Consider the following 18,135-nt stretch of genomic DNA (forward strand, 5'->3'; position numbering starts at 1 on the left):
ACGATGACCGACACCGAACTGTACGGTAAATATTCAAACTAGTTCTTACCAATTCCTCGTCGTTTAAGGTCGCTCTCGGAACGGCGGATGTTAAGCCGGCATTCCTCTTGGTAGCTGCTATCGTCTGAGAAAAGAGAAATATTAATGTATACGGGAAAACGTATTTACGGTAGCGGGACAGGTTAAAGAAAGAAGTAAAGTGGTATAATGAAAACGAATCGAATGTTAAGACAATGGCTCGATTAAAAGAAAGAGGTGCCAGGAAAAAGAGATGCCATCGTTTTGATTAAACGATTTTCGGAGAGAAACTGTACATGATTTCCAGAAAAAAAAAGGATGTTTATTCACAATTTTGTTAAACAAGAGCAAGCAAGAAAGGAACTTTGTGATGTGAATGCGTTTAATATCTTTACTTGCTGGTCAACGCAGAAAAATTTTGTGCTTATTTACAAGTGCAGACTATCAAAGCTGAAGTAAGATTCTATGTATTTATTTACAAGTATTCGGTTTATTCATTCGGGTCATGTGCTAAAGTATTTGAAAAATATGTGAGATAGGGTATCGAGTTTTGTCATTTCGGCAGTGGAAGTAGAGAAGCTATTTTTACAAACTTGACATTCCTTCGTTCGTTTCGTCTTCGATCAGACCCGGCATCTTTTCCTAACATTGTTAACGCTTTCTTCCTCCAAGTATCAATTCTTGACGAAATCGTTAATTTCGACGATTTCGTTTAAAGCGTTACTTTTTTAAATGGCAAGAAATCGATAACGCGGATTGCAATTTCTTTGCCGCTTCTAGACGTTTCCCATGCTTGCGAATCCAATGAACAAGAAGAGAATCTACGGAAAATTGAAAGTAAAAACGATTTGATCGACGCGTTAAGCCATAATTTATCACGACGTGAAAGGATATTCGCGGCCAAAAGGAGTCTCGTTATTAGCGAATTCATCCGAGAACACAAGTTTCGTTGCCATACTCGTGGTTCACAGAAATCGTGCCGTAATTCGAGGCGTGACTCGTTGCGTATCGATGTTATTTAAAAATATAAGTTAGAAATAAAGGAACGTCGTACATAACGTAGAAGGTGATTAAGAGGCAGAAAGTCGGGCGATGATACGAAAAAACGAAAAAACGAAAAAACGAAAAAACGAAAAAACGAAAAAAGAGAAAATGGTGCAACGCCTACGCAAAAAATCTAATTAATCCAGTCAGCTTCTGATGTTCGGTAGGCATCGCAGCGTGGGTTCGTAACAAGTATACAATACGGAGATTCGAGTCGAGGATAGCTAGTCGTCGTTGGTCGCGAAGCCGCTACTGTCTACCAAACCACCTACTCGACCTAACGTCGCCAATATTTTCGAGTCCGCTTAAAGTAAATTAATTTCCCTCCTTCCAGGTTTTCTCCGTGCCCTTCGTCTCTCGTTGCCGACCGAAAGGGCAAACGCGTATTCGCGCGTTAACCGCCTTCCGTGAAATCCGCGAACGCGATCGGGAGAACCCAAAGTGGGCGAACGAGCGCGGGCACGAGTCAGCTTTCCAATGGTCCTGGAAAGAAAGAATCGTCAACGTCCCTGCCACGAGGGACACGGGTCGTCGCGCCGCGTCGATATCGACGTTCGACGTACTCTCACCTACGCGTTCTCATGCACCGCGTGGAAACGCAAGGAACCCTCTCGTGCAGCCGTCGATAGGATCTCTCCGTGCGGGTTCGCTTCCCGGAAGCGTTGACCCGGGCCCCGTTTCTCCTTCCCCCCTAGTCTGCTACGATTTTGCGTGGCAAAGGTATTTCGCTCGATACCCACGGTCATGCTCTAGCACAGGCCATTCAGGAATGCATCGAGAAGCCATCGAAGCGTGCGACCACTTCCCATTTCTCCCCATAGAATTCCGTACTCTCCTCGCGTTTACGAGCGGGAGAGAGAGGGAGGGAGGGGCCGCGCACGATTCGTCGGCCGGGACGTTGCGGCGACTTACGTTCCGCCGGCGGTGCCGGAAATGCTGGAATCTCTTAAAAGCAGGAACCAATAAGTCGAACACGACTACTAGTTCGAACACGGGGGCCGCGAATCGGAGGTGCATCAAGCGGAGGAACGAACAAAGAAACGCGCTACCATCGAGCCACGGTCGACAAACTACGGAGAAGCGAGAGACTATCCAAAAGGAGTGACAAATGTACCTCTAACCCTTAACTTGACATGCGACGTGCGAGCAAGCTTAACGAAACTTCGGTTAAAGGAGGCTTTGAGTTAGTACCTTCAAGACCTGGAGGTAGAGTTTTGAGATATTTTTTGAGAAGGTTCAGTGAGTGGTTTTTTGGTCGGGTAGATACACAGAACGGGCGCCACAGAGAACAAACAAAGAACAGCATTATATGCCGGTTAGTGTTCGCGAACCTCGCGGAACGCGAGGTCGATTAAACGCGTCGTCGTTCGCTGGTCGAAATCGGCCAAGTCGGCAAAATCCGCTCGCTCGTTCGATCTCCTTCGGCGCGGCGACTCCCCGGTGCTTCGCGTTCGCCCGTAAGGAACGCGATCGCGACGAACCAACTTCGCCGGACGGATGGAAGGGAGCTTCGGCAGAGGGAAAGGGGCAGCGGTGCCGATTCCTCGCCGGACCAGGGTGAAGGCGCCCCCCGAGGACCTCGACCGGCGCGTCGACGGGGAGCCGACCGAAAGTCGGTCCGGCCCGGCCGGAACCCGGAAGGTCGGGAGGGAGACACAACAACGAGATGTTAAACCGTCGACAGTTCACATTCAACATTTAGGGGGCGGGGGGACACCGAGCGCCAGAGGCCGAGGGTGACTCCACTCGGAGGAAGCGCGGCCGCGGCGCGCCTCCGTTCCTTCTCCTCGCTTCTCCGATCGATCTTTGCGGGCCTCGCGCGTTCGGACTGCCTCCCGATCCGACCGAGCCCTCGGCCTCTGGGTGGGAACATTCAGTTGGCGGAGTCGACGTTTCCCGCGATCATTTCCGACTTCGATGCAGGGCACTCATACGAACGGGCCGGACAAACGGGGAAAGCGGTCGAAGCGCGCGACTCGGACGTGGCCTCGTCGGTTCGGCCGGCCGCGTTGCCGGCGCTCCGGCGGTCCATTGTCTTTGGCGTTCCTCCTATGGAGGTCCCCGATCCCGTGGATATCCAAGGATCGCGTCAAATTCCCGAGAGCGTTTTTCCGGACGGCGGGGTTCCGCCGATGGAATTCCAAATATCGAGCACTTTGGACGTTCCTCGATCGGAGACGAGCGATTATGCCGAAACGAGAACGGCGGAAACCATTCGAGATATCCCAGATTTTTCGAGATACCAATTTAGTCATCGAAAGCTTATCGCCGCGCCTAAAACCGAAACCACCTTCGTGGCCCTCGATTAGCCGAGACCGTTTTGGTGTCGCGACGTGCCTTCAAATTCCGCCATCTCGGCGCGATCTCCGGAGGAGTTTCCGCGATTCTCGTGTCCGTGAGACGGCGGGTCCGAACGATACCATAGACAAAGTCCGGTAAAACGCTTTAAGTCGCTCGACCTCATAAGTCGGACAAATGGGCCACCTAATCTCCTTACACTCCGTTCGGAGAATACCGTGGTCGGGTACGTGGGGCACTTGCTGCAAGTATACGTATGAGTATCCGCAGGTACATTTCGGTGGCAGTTTCTACAAGGCGAGCCTTGCATTTTATTGGGGGGAGAAAAAAAAGAAAAAGAACTTTCCATATGGTAGTAATCCTTAAGTGCACCGATACCGACTCCATTGGGTTACGTTATCACGTAGGCAACCCCGAACGAGGTTCCGCGCTGCCGCGAGCAAAATTCAAGACTCGAGTTATAGGAACGTCTCGTAAACCTCGCATCGGAGAGCTGCCGATACTTCCAGGATAATCCTAGATTATCCCGGAGCGTGTTCCGTTCCCGCAGATACCGCCGCGCCGCATCGCGTCGAATTCTTTGCGCGACTCCGTCCAAAGTGGACCGCTAGAAGATCGAGGAACGCGATTCCGAATTTCGATTAGTACTTTTTATTCGTATTCCATTCGACGAGTACCTTCCGATCGAGCGATCGTCGATGCATCGAATGGCACCGACAAACCCTCGGTCGAAAATTTGCGAACACGGAAGCATCTCGGATGGAAGAGCGTCGCTCGCAAAGGGTTGCCCGGAATTATCCCAGCGGATCGAGACACCGACACGACACGATACAACGAAGACGTACAACGATACGGAAAAACGTCGCAAGGGTCGGTTTTAATTAATAATCGGTCCGCGGACGCAAATACGATCCAGCCAGTAGGCGAGACAAGGTGTAAAGGACGTCACCGTCCTGGGAAATAAAGAACGGAAAAGGGACTAGCGTCGATTTCGGTACGTACCAGCTCGGAGACCAGAGGAATGGACTTGCGTCTTGGACGGATGTCCGGCATGCTGTCGATGTTGCTGTAAAAAGGGTTGTCCCCTGGGTGTCTGAAACAGGGAATGGTTTTACAAATTATTCGAGTTCCCGTCCAACGGGCCGGAAGCGGGTGCATCCGTCCCGTGGATGGTACGTTGGATTCCATCGAGCCGCGGAAGGCTCGGGCGAAACCCTCCCTGTCCTCTTATCGCGCATCGAGATAACCTCGGAGGCTCCTGCCCCGGGTTGCGTTCTTAGGATCCGTCGGAGACATTCGCGGACACCAACCTCCACTTTACTCGATAACTTTGTTCGATCCCCTTCAAGGTGCAACGAGTCGAAACGAGACCCTCAGCTCGATCGAAAGAATCGAGACAAAACGTATCCGCGGCCTATATTCTTGGTTATTAATTATTATGCTAACAGGGTCTTTCCACGGGTCGTATTTAAAAGGAGTCTTCGGAACGAGTTCGCGGCCTCCTTTCGCCCCTTTTATCGAATCAGCGGAATCGTCCTTCTCGGCAGAGACCGGGACTCCCGAGTTGGTTCTTTCTTTTCTCGATTTTGAATTTTCCGGAAGCGCCAACGGAAGAGGATCCGGCTTCGGCTCGGGACGAGCGCCCGACGATAATTCTTAATCTTGCCGACTGTGAAAATTGGAAAATTCATGAGGATTTGCCGGGTGCGCATCTCCTCGCCTCCTCTTTCCGGCGCGGCGATCTCGACGTCGGGGGAGCGAGAGGGCCGGAAGCGGTCGCGAACGGGACCGGAAATTGTCGGGTCACGTTTCCCGAGGCTCTCCCTCGGGACGCGTCGGACTCGTCAGGGAGTCCTTCCAAGGACGACGGCGGAATGGTCGAACCGAGCCTTTCCGCCCTGGACGAGCAAACGATGACACGCATGTCGGTACTCACCCGTTGGCTCGTCCTCCGGATTCGCCGCCAGGTCCGCTGCCGTTCTAACAAACAAAAAAAAACGAGTTTATTCAAACAAGCTCGACAACGGTAACAAAGAAAATGGAAATCGCAGTTCCAGGGTGCGAGACGGTAACGTGTGAGTGCGCGTGTACGTGTGTGTGTGTGTGTGTGTGTGTGTGCGTGCGCGTGCGCGCGCGTAGGTACGGTTTGATCGAGCGAGCGGGACCACGGAAAAGCGCGCTCGATCGGACCGGAGCGACGGATACGAATTCCGTAAACGGTTACGAAGAAGAAAGGAAACCGAGTCCCGAAGGTTGGCACGAGAGGTGGTCGGGATCGAAAATTGACGCCGCTGTCTCCGTGTTCTCCTCCTCCCCGGACGAGATGGACGCACGCGAAGGGAACCTGCCGGCCCCTCTCGAAAGAGACTTCCTTCCTGGCGGCTCGACTCTTCTCCGTTGACCCTTGGCGTCGTCCCTCGACGGAGCGGTCCTAATTAGTCGCGGGACGTTCCTCTTTTCCTTTTCCCTTCGACGTTTGCAGGATTCTTCTTGGCTTTCGCTTCGATCTTCCTTCTCGGCTCGGCTCTCGAGGGTCCCCGCGCGTGCCAGGGGATTGGTTCGATCTCGCCGAAGCGGAAGTAAGAGAATGTATAACAGCCAGTATAAATATAGTATCACTTATTACTCGTGAATCCGTCACGATAGAGATATACGGTATAAACTTATCGATAGCGTTAACAAGTATTTCCGAGTAGAGACGACAGACCGTCGAAGCCGAACGTCGAATTCGATGTCAAGAAATAGGCTTCTAGGTTGGTACTTCTCGTCGTTGGACGAGCGAATCCTCGCCGCTCGATATCGACTGCTGTTAATCGCGAGAAACCTTCCTAGCGTTAATCTCGACATCCCGGCCGTCTCCGGGTCGGAAACCAACGGTGGGCTCGAAAATCGGATGTCCCCCCGACGGTTTTTACCCCGGGCCGTCTTCGCTCCCGCGGGACGCGAATCGATGGGTACGATCGTTACGCGTACGCGCGGCCGCGGTTACCTCGGCGTCGAATAACGCCCGACGATTTGTCGTCCCTATTTTAGAGTCGAGACTCGGCGGTGAGTCTCTCGTTTCTCTTTTTTTTTTTTTTTCTCTCAACAGTCTTGCCTAGGGTTTTTCTCCTTGCCCCATTTGTACCTGCCTCGAAGCCGACAACCAACGGAGTGTCTGATATAAAGTGACGCCAACGGAAAGTCGTCTCACCGGAAGGGATCCAGGGCTGGGCCTTGATTGGTCCTCTCGCGGTTTTGCCCTCCCAGGAGCAATGCCGACGTCGATCTTCCGGCGACTCTTTGGAATCGACTCGGTGGTCGAATTCGCATTTCAAATCGACGCGTTCTCTTTGACTCCCCTTGTTCACGGGAGATTGCAATGGAAATAATCGAATCGCGGAATGACGAATTTAATATTAACCACTGACTAGGCCACTACTCGGCCAGAAATGCAATCGAACCGCGGGTACGTTGTCTCGTATCGAGCCCCGTATACCCAAAATAGACGAGACCCGATTTTTCGAAAACAAAGAGGATTCCAAGCGTTCGATCGTGCCAACGCGCGTCATCGATGTGACTTCGATATAGCGTGAACTTTTCGGGTAATCCGTTAATCGATTTAACCTCCCAATCGTCATATGAAAAGGGTGATCCACAATTCGCCGCGGAATATGCTTTATAGAATGCGAATCTCTGAGCAACTTGCAAATTGATTATTTTCGCGGACGACGTTGCGTTTGGGAAAGAATCGAGTCAGGGACGCGACGCGGTCGTTTCGATCGTGATGTCGGAGTAAACGGTGCGCAAAACTGCTCGGGACAAAAGCTTCGTATCAAAAACGCTCATTGAATGACAAAAATGGGCAAGAAAGGCACGAGAATTTCATCCGACCAGGCATTTTCGAAATGGTATTTCATCGATCGCGAATAATCCCAGAGATATTCGTGTCCCTTCCGGGGAAAAACGCTTTCCAGGGGCCAAGAAGAATAAACGAGTGTATATATATATTTTTTTTGTTTTGCGTGTATATATATATATCATTCGCAGAGTCACTTCACGAGTGGATATTGACATGCAATACTTAACGACCAAATATACTTCCTTTCTCTTTTACCCTCCTAGGTTTACTTAACGGTTCGTCTATTAGGCCTTAATACCAACGTGGCTAACGTCTCGTGCAGTCTAACTTCGCTGGACTAGGAGCTACGTGAAAGCTATTAATGATCTTGGCTGTATTTACGATCGATATCGATGATTTTCGTCGCTTATTAATGATATGACACAATCGGACACGATGACGAACGATAATGATATGGAAGAATGATAAGAGGAGATACCGTCCTCGTACGACCTCGACCGTTTACCGGACGATCCTTTCGCGTTAACCCTTCGGTCGTCGTTGGGTCGGCGGTTGGTCGACGTTGACGGTCGAGTGCTTAAACGAGCTACTTTATTCTCTCGAAAGACTCCCTGGCTCACCGCTACCGGCAGGTTTCCGGTCCGAGCGCGCACGCGCAGCCAATTACGCGTTCCCCGAACCAGGAAGGTTCCCCTTGTACCGAGGAAGCAGGTCGCGGACGTAAAAAGAACTGTCCAGAATCTACCGGGAGCCCGGCAAAAGCCAGTGTACGTAATCGAGTCGATGTTTCACGGTTCGCCCCCTACCGCGGTGTTCCTTTCCGACGACGGACGCGTATTGCCCTGGAAAGGGAGCAACCGCGAGCGCGTTCCATCGCAACGTACCGTTGGACCCCGGACTATCTGGCCCAATCCGAGACGGTCCCGCTAACTCGCGGCGTAAAGAAAAGCTGCACCGGGAAGGAAAACGGCGGCGTAATCGGGTGCTGCGCGCGCGCGCTCCGTCCTGCGTCCGAAAACGTAGAAATGTAGAAACGTAGAAACGACGGGTGCGGCGCGCACGCGGACGATTCGTTGGCCGGGATCGCCGGATGCCAGTGGTAACGGCGAGACGAGAGGACGACCCAAGCCCTGTCCAGCCCGAGAACGCGTCGAGGGCGACTCCACTCTCCTCTGGCCCTCGGACGCGCCCGACCTCCCGATTCCCGTGGTCGAGGGGACCCTTCCCTTTCTCTCTTCCTTCATTTTGCCCGAATGTCGCGCCCTCGCCAATTTTCCATTTTTCCCCGACGCGTCAACTTTTTAATTGCCGCGAAGCTTTTAATTAATGCCCCGTTCCGGCATCCCCGTCTCCGCCATTTTGAGCCTTTTGTAACCTCTTCCCTTCTCTCCATCCCCCCGCTCCGCCCTTGCAACCTTTTGCGTCTACTTCTGTCCGGCCCTTCTCCCGATTTACTCGGTTTCGCGAAAAATAATGCTCCTCGAGCGAACGACGACCGCTCGCAAAATTAATTGACCGAACGAGTTCGGGGGGCGTCGCGGCGCCGGTGAAACGGACGGACGTTTGACCGCGCGAGCCACCTATTTAATGCGAAATGTAATTTGAGCAACGGAAACGAACAAAGGACGAACGTCGCGCTGTATCCAATGGAATCGATTCGCCCGTCTCTATCGATCGGCGATCCTTTCGAGAGAAAATCGATCTCGAAGCAGTAGCCGGAAGGCCAAGCGGAGCCCGTGTCCCCGACCCTGCGGTCGTCTCCCGTTGACGCGCCAGGGGGACTCGGGGACGCATTTATCAAGGGTTGGGACAGGGCCGAATCGTCGGTGCCTCTCTCGCTGAAGACGGGCGAAGACTCGTGCCGACTCTCCGCGGACGCTGCTACCACATCGGTATCGCTATAGTATTAATTGACACTGAGACACTACCTCGCGGTCGATCAGGCGCGTGCGTGGCACGGCAAGGGCAGCCGCGCACTCGCGATAAGGGACCGCGAGCCGCTACCGACCAGGGCGAGGGGTGCATCTTAGGCAAGTGCGGACGAGGATTCCCCCCTCGGCTCGATCTCGGATCGATCTCGAATCGGTGACCGAACGGGGAACGAAGGACCGAAGGAACGCTTCCTTCTTGCGCGGCTTTGGAAGTCCCAACGATTCGAGGAAACGGGCCGCGCGGGATTTCTTCGGATCGCGTGCGCGAGCGACGCGGTGGGCGCGACCCAACTAATCGACTACCGTAATTAGGCGCGAGCACCGTTAGTATAAAAGTGAGAAATAGGGTTTCGCTCGAAAAGAAAATACCCCTCGGGCGGCCTTCCGATGGGTTTCCCCTCCCCGAGCGCGATCCCAGCCCCGTTTCGGTGTCGGGGTATTCGATCCGGCGGAGACGATGTCGAAGCGTTCGCGTTTTTCTACGGTTCTCTCGGATCGGCTCGATAGGGAAATTCCAACGTTTCCACGGCGGCTTTGTACGGCTACCGATTGGACGTTCAATTCATTTATGCGACCCCATGCACGAGAAAAAGTTAATCGAGCCGTGGAATCCCCCGAGAGGGACGATTCGACTACCCCTCGAGAATTTTCCCTCTTCGTTGCGGATTTCTCCGAAAAATCCGCCCGAAAGTCGAGCGACCGCTGTTTCCATCGGTTCGTTTCGTCGCGGCTCGAAAACCATTCGATGGGCTGGCTCCCGAATTTCGCAGACAGGACGAAAGTACGATTAAATCCGCCAATAATTTCCGGGCGTTTCGCGTTTCTTCGCTCACCCGATAAAAGGTCGAATGCCTCGCTGCAAAGGAGTCGACCATTAGGGCGCTTTACGAATAAAATTGCGAAGCCCCTTTTAGCCCCTTTTAGCCCTTCTCCGCCCCTCTCGTTTACCGATCCAGCCGAAATTCAGAAGAATTCCCCTGGTCGAGCTTTCCGCCCGATTCCGGTTCAACTCCCGAACTGGATCAAATCGGTAGACGGACGATCGTCGGCCGAGATCTTAAGCCGCATTTCGACGTCCTCGAGGCTCGAATTTCGAGGCTATATTTGATCAATCATTTGCAAAGAAAGGCAACGATCTTGAGAAGAAAAGAGAAAGAACGGCATACAGAAGACGAGCGGTGAAGCCGTCCTCCTGGAAGATAAATAAGGAATTTGAATTCCATGAATAATAATTGCCCCCGCGATAATGGGCTCGAGAGGGGCCCCCGCCCCTTTGCGTTTGACTCGGTCTCCGAGCTCCTTGAATTTCAAGCGGACCTCGAGCGCGTTTATTCCTCCCCGTCGATGTAAGAATCTCCTTCCAGAATTTCGCCCGGGAGTTCCTCGGTTGCGATTTCTGCGCCCTTCGGCCAACGCCCTCGACTCGTAAGGTCGGAGATCGTCCCCGCCGGACGTCCCGACGCGCTCGGACCAACTCGTTCCTTCGCGGAAGCGCGTTGTTCACCGTCGGGGCTTTTCCCGATCGTTTCATCGCGCAGGAGAACCTTACGCAGGCGGATACGATTGCCGTGCCGAGTCTCGGTAGAAGCGGAAGGTGCCACTCTTAAATGCTAACACCGAAACGCGTAGGCGGTAGCGACGACGCGCTGTCGCGAAACTTTAAATACGGAAGCGAGTACGCATCGACGACGATCGATAGCGTCTCCGAGGACTCCAGCCGTTACGTCGCGAGGGAGATTCGATTTGGAGCTCGTATCCTTTTCCCCGACCTCCGGGTCCGGAACGAGTCCGGAACGAGTCCGGAACGAGTCCGCGTCCAGGCGATGCCGGGGCTCGGACCGTCGCCCTGCCCTGAAGTGTAAGAGTCTCCGCCCCTGTCGCGTTTTTCGGCAGTTTCGATGGTACCGTCGAGTTCCCCCGAACCCTGCACACACGGGGGAAGGACCCACGGGACGGGGCGACGACGTTTACTTTAACGTCAGCCGCACGTTTTGGGGAGCGGCTAGAGGAAAAAGCGGGACGTTCGCATTAGCGAGACTCGTTACGGATTCACCCTCGGCAAGAACGGCCCACGAAAAATTGCCGGGGTTTCGTCGACGCGACCTCCCCTTCGACCTCGTCGGTCCGACGCAATTCTACGGATTATACAAACCGAATAAATTTTGCTTTATCCTCCAAAGGGCTCCGCTCTCTCTCTTTCGAATTTCATATTAGTTCCAGAGTTTCGCTTTACGCGTCGATCGCCGATGCTCCGTAACGGCCTTCGCTCCTCCCTTGAAAACCCGCAGGGAAGTTCATATAAATCAGGGATGATTCGTAAATGCGGTTTCGATGTACTCACGATAGAGAGTATCTTCGTAGCGAAGATGCCGCGCGTTCTCGAATTTCCCCGGCGCTATAGGTCCAAAGACCGTAAAACCGCCCCAAAGATTCGATTCCGGCCACGAGATCTCGCGACGGCGATTCTTTTACGGTTCGGTGTAGGATCTCCGAACGACGAAAGCGAACGAACGTTTAAGGGCCCGGGTAATCGTTTCGTCTGCGGTGAGACGCGCGAATGCTCGGCAGTCTCCCGAAAACGATCTTCCCTGCAAAGCGCGTTTAATCGTAAAGCACCCTTTAATTATACGTTACACTACGAGCTTCTCCTCGACCTACGGCTGGGAAGGACGCGGACGTTCCTCCCGGGTCGAAGCTCGACTTTTGGAGATCCAACGGGCGCTCGTCCACGTCCCAATCGTCGTCGTCGACCCCTCTTACTCCGAGTATCGCTCGCACGATCGGCGTCAATGGCGTCGTTCGAAATTGACCGTTGGCCGGAGCGCGACTCGACTTCCACCCTGGGTGGAAGCGAGGTCGGCAGCGGGGTCCTCCTCTCCCGGCGTCGGGCCTCAGACCGCGCGAGCGGGGAAGCAGGGGACGCACCGATAGAAGAGGACTCCGAGGCGAGATCAGGACCTCGGCCAGCCGAACCTCGAGTACGCTTTACACAGGCTCTCGTGTCCTCACTTGATCATGATACTCACAGCCGTCGGGGCCTGAGCGATGGCGGCGTCCTTGGCGTCCTCGACCTCCTTGAGCTTTTCCTCGGCTTTGCGCTCCTTCAGAGCCTTGAGCAACTTCCACTTGGAGCCCGGAGGTCCGGGGCTGATCTGACCGTCCTTGAGAGTGGCGTCGGAGCTCCCGCAGGACGAGGAGTCGATCTTGATTCTGGGCAGGCTGAGAGTGGTGTTGCCGGTCTCGGCGCTGTCGGCGCCTTCCCGCTCGCCCTCGAGCACGGTGCTCTCCGAGCCCCAGGTCCCGGGGATGCTGACCGACACCTCGCTCGGAGGGACGCTCACGCTCCCTTCGCGAGAGAGGGAGTCCGAGCCCTGCAGGACCCTCTCGCCCTGCCTCAGGGTGGACCCGCTGGAGCTGCGGCGAGACCGCGCCTCGTTCGGGCCCTCTTCCCCGCCGACTCCGTGCTCCTCCCCCCCCACCGGCTCCTCTTCCTCTCCGTCGTCCTCCTCCTCTTCTTCCTCCGCCTCCTCCTCGTCCGTGGACTGGCCCGGACTGTCGGGGCCGGAGGTCTCCCCGGAGGAGCCCTCCTCCGTCTGGAGGGCCCGCTCCTCCCTCTTCGCGTCCTCGGCGTGCGCCCACGTGTGGTAATCCGTCACCCTGGCAAAGAGGGTCTCCACGCTTTCGGCGTCCTTCTTCTTGGGAATGGGTTTCTCGTCGCGGTATCTCTTGTCGAGGTCGCCGGAGCTCCTTTTGCCGTGCGGACTCTCGCCGGTCTTGGTGGCGCGGGGTCGATCCTCCTTCTCCGCGGGAGCGGCCTCCTCGGTCCTAGGCTTGGCCTTGAGTCGCAGTTCCCTCAGGACGAAGGACATTCGCTCCTTGACGTCCTCGCCCGGCTGGGAGGGCTCGGCCTCCTCGGGCTCCTCCACCAGGATCTCCCCCATCTCGCTCTCGATCTGAGTTTGTCGCTCCAGCTCCTCCAGCTTCCTCAGCTCGTAGCAGTACCATTCGTCCTCGGAGTCGATCGAGTCCTCGGTGCTCTGCCTCCTCGACGAGACCCGGGAGGTACTTCTGTGGGAGTGCGTGCTGCGGTTGTCCTCGTCGCCCTCCCCCGTCCGTCCCGCCCACGGGATGTCCAGGGACTGCTGATGGCGCGGTAGGAACCTGCTCCCGGAGAGGGGGTATCCCCTCGCGCTCGACGCCGACGGACTTCCCTCGGAAGGCGGCGCCTCCTCGGATATGCTGGTCACCAGCTCGGGCAGCCTTCCGGTCTTCTCGCTCTTCTCCGAGACGGCGTCCTCGGGGAATTCCGCCGTCTCCGAGGACGTCGGAGCGCCGTCGTCGTCGGACCTCTTCTCCGTCGTCGAGTCCTCGGCGATCGGCTGCTCGTCGGAAACCGTCGACGACTGTCTCTGTCGATACTTCCCCAACGCTCTAGAGACCGCGAACTCCATGCTTGCTCCGCCCATTAGAGTAACGGGCGGCAGTTTCGGGGCCTTCTCGTTGGGCGCTTCGTCGGAGCTCCCGGTGGACCGCTTGATGTCCCCTACCGTGGCGAAGATGGAGGAACCTCCGGAACCGGAACCCGTGCTTTTCCCGGAAGCCTCCTCTTCGGCCGCCGCCACGAGATCCGAAAACTCGTGCTCGCTCCCCTCGGGTTTCCGCTCCTTCGACCCGGCTTCCTGGGTCACTTGCTGCTGCAACTGCTCCTGGTGCAGCTGGATTTGCTGTTGCAACGCCTGTTGTTGCTGCTGGAGACTCTGTTGCTGTTGCAACAGGTACTCTTTGTGCTGCTGCTGGTGCTGCTGCTGGTGCTGCTGCTGCGGCTGTTGCTGAGCTTGAATTTGCTGCGGAGGCGGCTTCCTTTTGCCGCTGCTGGTCTTTACTTTGGCAAAGAACGGAGGTTGTTGGTCCTGGTTCGCGTCCGACATGACGCTGTCCTCGTCCTCGGACAATCCGCTCTGCCTGCCGCTACTCCACTCGGTCTCGGATTGCTCCGGATCCGACAGGGACTGAGACTGGTGACTTTTACGTTTTGCCTTTTGCAGGATCCCGGAGACCGTCGAAACGAGCGTGTGTTTCTTCTTTTTCCGTAGGGCCTGGGTCCTGCCCCGTCCCCTGGTGCCGGACATATCCACCGACGTTCTTTGCTGAGGCACCGCTTCCTGAGGGGCATCCAGATCCTCTCGCCTTACGCCCCCCGGGAGGGATTGGCTCCTGTGCCGTTTACTCAAATGCAAGTCCGGGAGCCAACTACTCATGGAGCTCATCGCGTTTTTTAGAGACGAACCGCGTCTAACTTTCTTCGTCAACTTGGCTTCTTCGTGGTCTTTAATGTCGGCGGATATGCTGATGTAGCCCGATTGCGAGACTATAACGCTCGAGGCATCAAAGTATTCGGTCTGTTGCAGCTGAGACTGCTCCGAGGGAATTCTCCCGCTCTCGTGATCCTGAATGTACTGGTGCTCCCTTTGCCATTGCCTTTGAAACTCGTCCGTCAGCTGAGCGCTTTCGGAATGCGTGAGCAGCTGGCCGTACGGCTGATACTGTTGCTGGTACGTCTGAGGATAGTTCTGATTGGCGTAGGTATGATATTGCTGAGCCTGATAGGCCGGAGGCTGGGGATATCTCCTGTCGGTGTAAGGACTCTGCGAATAGCTTCCGTCGGAGGTGAGCGACCTGATGCTAGAGGAGGTCGAGTCGTGGGGGATCTGACTCTCCATGGAGTTGAGCCAGGAACTCTCGGTGGTCTCGGTGCGCGGGAGGTTCGCGCTCGTCGGGTAGTACGAGAGAGCGTCGGTGATGTTTCCGGTGGGGAACATGGTGCGGTACATCGCGTTTTTATAGCCCTCGTGATTGGACATCCCCTCTCCGCAAGACAAGGCCCTGAGCGGCTTTTTGGCATGCGACGACATGACGCTCGCCGGCATCATTGCCTCGGTGTACTGCAGCGCGGCCACGTTCTCCTGGAAACCGGAGTACCTGTCGGTGGTCTCGGGGTAGTACCCGGAGGACACGTTTCTCCAGCCGTAGGCCCCGGAGCCGCTGGTGTAGACGCTCGTGATGACTTGCTGCCGGTTGCTTCCGGCCACCGAGTAGATGGCCGGCTGTTCCGACCGATAGACGTAGTCCGGGGCGGGGTCGGTGGGCACGGCGTCGTAGGCGTGTTGCAGGCTCTGCTGGCGCAGCCGTTTCTTTGGACTTTGACAGGCCGCCACGCTGGGAGCCGGCGGGGGGACGAAGCCGTACTCGTCCTTGGCGGCCGCCAACTCCATGGCCGGGAACGCCGAGAGGTGGTTGGCCACGGTGGCGGGCGCCCCCGCGGCGGCGGCAGCGGCGGCGGCGGCGGCGGCGGCGAACGCGTCCCTCCCCTCGGGAGTGTCGTAGAGCGGTTCCTGAGCGACGAAGGCGACGTCGGTCTCGGGCAGCGGCGGGATCGGACTGGCGGATCTCGGAGCCTGGGGCGCGGGAATCAGCGGAGCCCTCGCATGGTCCAGAGAGTACGACGTCAGGAGTTTCCCGATCGAGCTCTTCGGGGACCCCGGGGACTTGTCCAGGCTGCTCCAGCCACTCATCGAGGACAGTCCCGAGTCCGACTTGGCCGCGACGATGTTGGCGCTCCCGGCCTTGCCGAGGTGCTTCGGCGAGATCTTGGGGGATTTCGGGGAATGCGGGGTCCTGGGACTGAGGCGACCCTGCTCCATCGAGACGATCTTCTCGGCGCTTCTCAGGAAGCCCGGACTCTGGGCCCTCTTCGCCTCGGGGTCTCTGGCCTCGGAGCCGGCCATCAGAAAGCTCTCGCCGGTGTCCCTGGTGTCCTTGGGTGCCGGCGGCGGCGGGGAACTCGGGGAAGGGCTCGGCGGAGTCCTGCTCTCGGGAAAGTCGAGGCCCGGCCTCGCGCCGCCGCCGAAGTATCCGTCCTGCCGGGTCCGGAGGCTCTGGACGCTGTGGACGCTGTGGACCGATAGCGTCGGGGAGGGAATCTTGTCGGCCGTGGGGCCGTAGACGGTCGGCGAGGCGCAAGTCACCGCGGCGAAGCTCTCCACCATGAGGTCCGTCAGCTCCTTGTTCTCGGCGTAGCCCTTGGCAAAGCTACCGACGTCGATGGGCAGCTGGATCACCGGCTCCGCGTCCTTCTCCAGGAGGCCGCCGGCGAAGCCCAGCCGGGACGGCGCGTAGCTCGCGGCGGCGGACTCGAGGTTGGTCCTCGGCGCCGAGGTCGGCCTGGGGGAGGCGGATCGCGCCGCGAAGTCGCCGTCCGTTGCGAGGCCGCTGTCCGTGCTCACCCTGGAGACCGAGCGACCCGTCGAGCTCGGACTCTTCGAGTAGGTCCAATTGTCCACGTCCGTCTCCGCGTAGATCTTCCGCAACTGCTCGTCGATGCTGCTGGCCTCCTCGGCCAGCTTGGCCTCGGCCTCGCTCGAGTATTGACGTTTCGGCGACTCCATCAGCCTGGTCTGCAGTTCCACCAAGTTCTGCGAGTCCTTTTGCAACTTGCTCGTCAGTCTGTCCAATTCGTCGAGTTTCTCCAGAGCCACTTGGTCGATGGAGCTCAGTCTGGAGAGCTGCGCCAAGTCCTGTTCGCTGATGCACGGCGTGTTCCCACGATAACTCTTGTAGTCGGCCGCACTGAAGACCTCCCCCGCGTCCTCGTCCTCCGGGGCCAGCCCGTCGCTCGTCGCCCGGGCCAGGTCCTCCGCCTCCGGCCCCGGGGCAGGGCTGGTCTCCTCCGGGTCCTCCCGCTCCTTCCCGGGCCCCTTCTTCGAGCCCGCCTTGGCCTCCCCCTCCTTCCTGCCGTTGGCGTCCTCCACCTCCTCGGCTTCCTCCCAAATCATGCCCAGCTGGGAGGTCGGCCTGGACGTGTCCCCGCAAATCAGATCCTCGCGGTAGGCGTTGTTCAAGCTCCTGTAGAAGGCCTCGTCCGGGGCGTTGACCTCCTCCTCCAGAGTCTCCAAGGTCTCCAGATTTCGAAGGTTCCTATGCGCGTCGGTCGCCCCAGCCGCCGCGGCGATGCCGTCCTGCGCCATACCGTGCATCCTGGCCATCTCCTGATGCGCCAGGGCGTCCCTCAGGACTTGGGCATCCTCCATCCCCATGGCCGCGCCCAGACTCTTAGCAACGTCGTCGAGCTCCGTGACGGAGCCGTGCCGACCGGCCAGGGTCTCCTCGACCGCCGTCGCGGCCTCGCCGGCGTGCCCTCCGCTGGCGTAGAACTCGATCAGCTGGCTGATGACGGTCTGCTGCTCGTAGAGCAGGCCTTCCAGCTTCTCCAGCCTCTCCCACATCTTGATGGACTCCTGGCTTAGCAGGTCCAGCGCTCGCCACGCGTACTTGAGCTCCGTCTCCAGGATGTTCAGCCTCGTTCCCAGCCGTTCCATGTAGTCGCTGATGATGTAGTCGATGTTCTCGTCCCCGGTGACCCCGTACGCCGGCAGGGCCGGAGAGCGGGATCTGGGGCTTCCGGCCGCGGGGCCCCCCACCTTCGTCGACTCCATCCTCTTCTCCGACTCGGCGAGCTCGAAGCCTCTTCCCGATCGAACCGATCAAGCCTCGACCTCGGCCGGTGTCCTCGCCTTGGGCTGGCCGCGTTCGTCGCACTCCTCACTGTCCCGATCCCTCGATTTCCCGATGCACTGCGCTTCCTGCGACCCGAGCACTTCCTCGTCCTGCCTCTCATCCATGTTCCCAGATCGAGTCCGGATCCGACTCGCGGTTTCTGTCTCTGTCTCCGTTCGACCGATCGCTTCCCGACCAAACCCGCTTAGTTCGAAACGCGCCTCGCGCGTCGGTCACTTTTCCCCGGCGAGGCGACCTCGCCTTCGTCGGGTCCCATCGTTTTATCTAGATTCTAACGTTCTACTACTTCCGATGGGCGTTCATCCCGCCACGGCAATCTGAAAGCAAAGCGAAGATTCGTTCGCCGGGGTTAACGGCGGCGAACGTCGGCCGTTCCTCCCTTGCCGCCGGTCAGCTCCCGCCGTTCGATCGCTCCGAACGTCGGGAATT

General features: G+C 57.1%; 1 protein-coding gene across 1 annotated transcript in view; it reads right to left on the reverse strand.

The window, feature by feature from the left end:
* The window catches only part of LOC105700570, a 33,554-nt gene extending 15,930 nt beyond the window's left edge, over positions 1–17,624 (reverse strand). The window contains exons 1-6 of the mRNA XM_023434582.1: positions 12,632–17,624; positions 12,159–12,571; positions 5,297–5,340; positions 4,363–4,453; positions 2,254–2,262; positions 50–124 (exon numbers count right to left, since the gene is read on the reverse strand). Coding sequence (XP_023290350.1) covers positions 50–124; positions 2,254–2,262; positions 4,363–4,453; positions 5,297–5,340; positions 12,159–12,571; positions 12,632–17,624 — 5,625 coding nt within the window. The remainder of the gene's footprint in view (positions 1–49; positions 125–2,253; positions 2,263–4,362; positions 4,454–5,296; positions 5,341–12,158; positions 12,572–12,631) is intronic.
* Positions 17,625–18,135: the final 511 nt, after the last annotated feature.

Source organism: Orussus abietinus, unplaced genomic scaffold, assembly GCF_000612105.2.
Source record: "Orussus abietinus isolate OABI.00-Male unplaced genomic scaffold, Oabi_2.0 scaffold2, whole genome shotgun sequence".
Classification (NCBI taxonomy): domain Eukaryota; kingdom Metazoa; phylum Arthropoda; class Insecta; order Hymenoptera; family Orussidae; genus Orussus; species Orussus abietinus.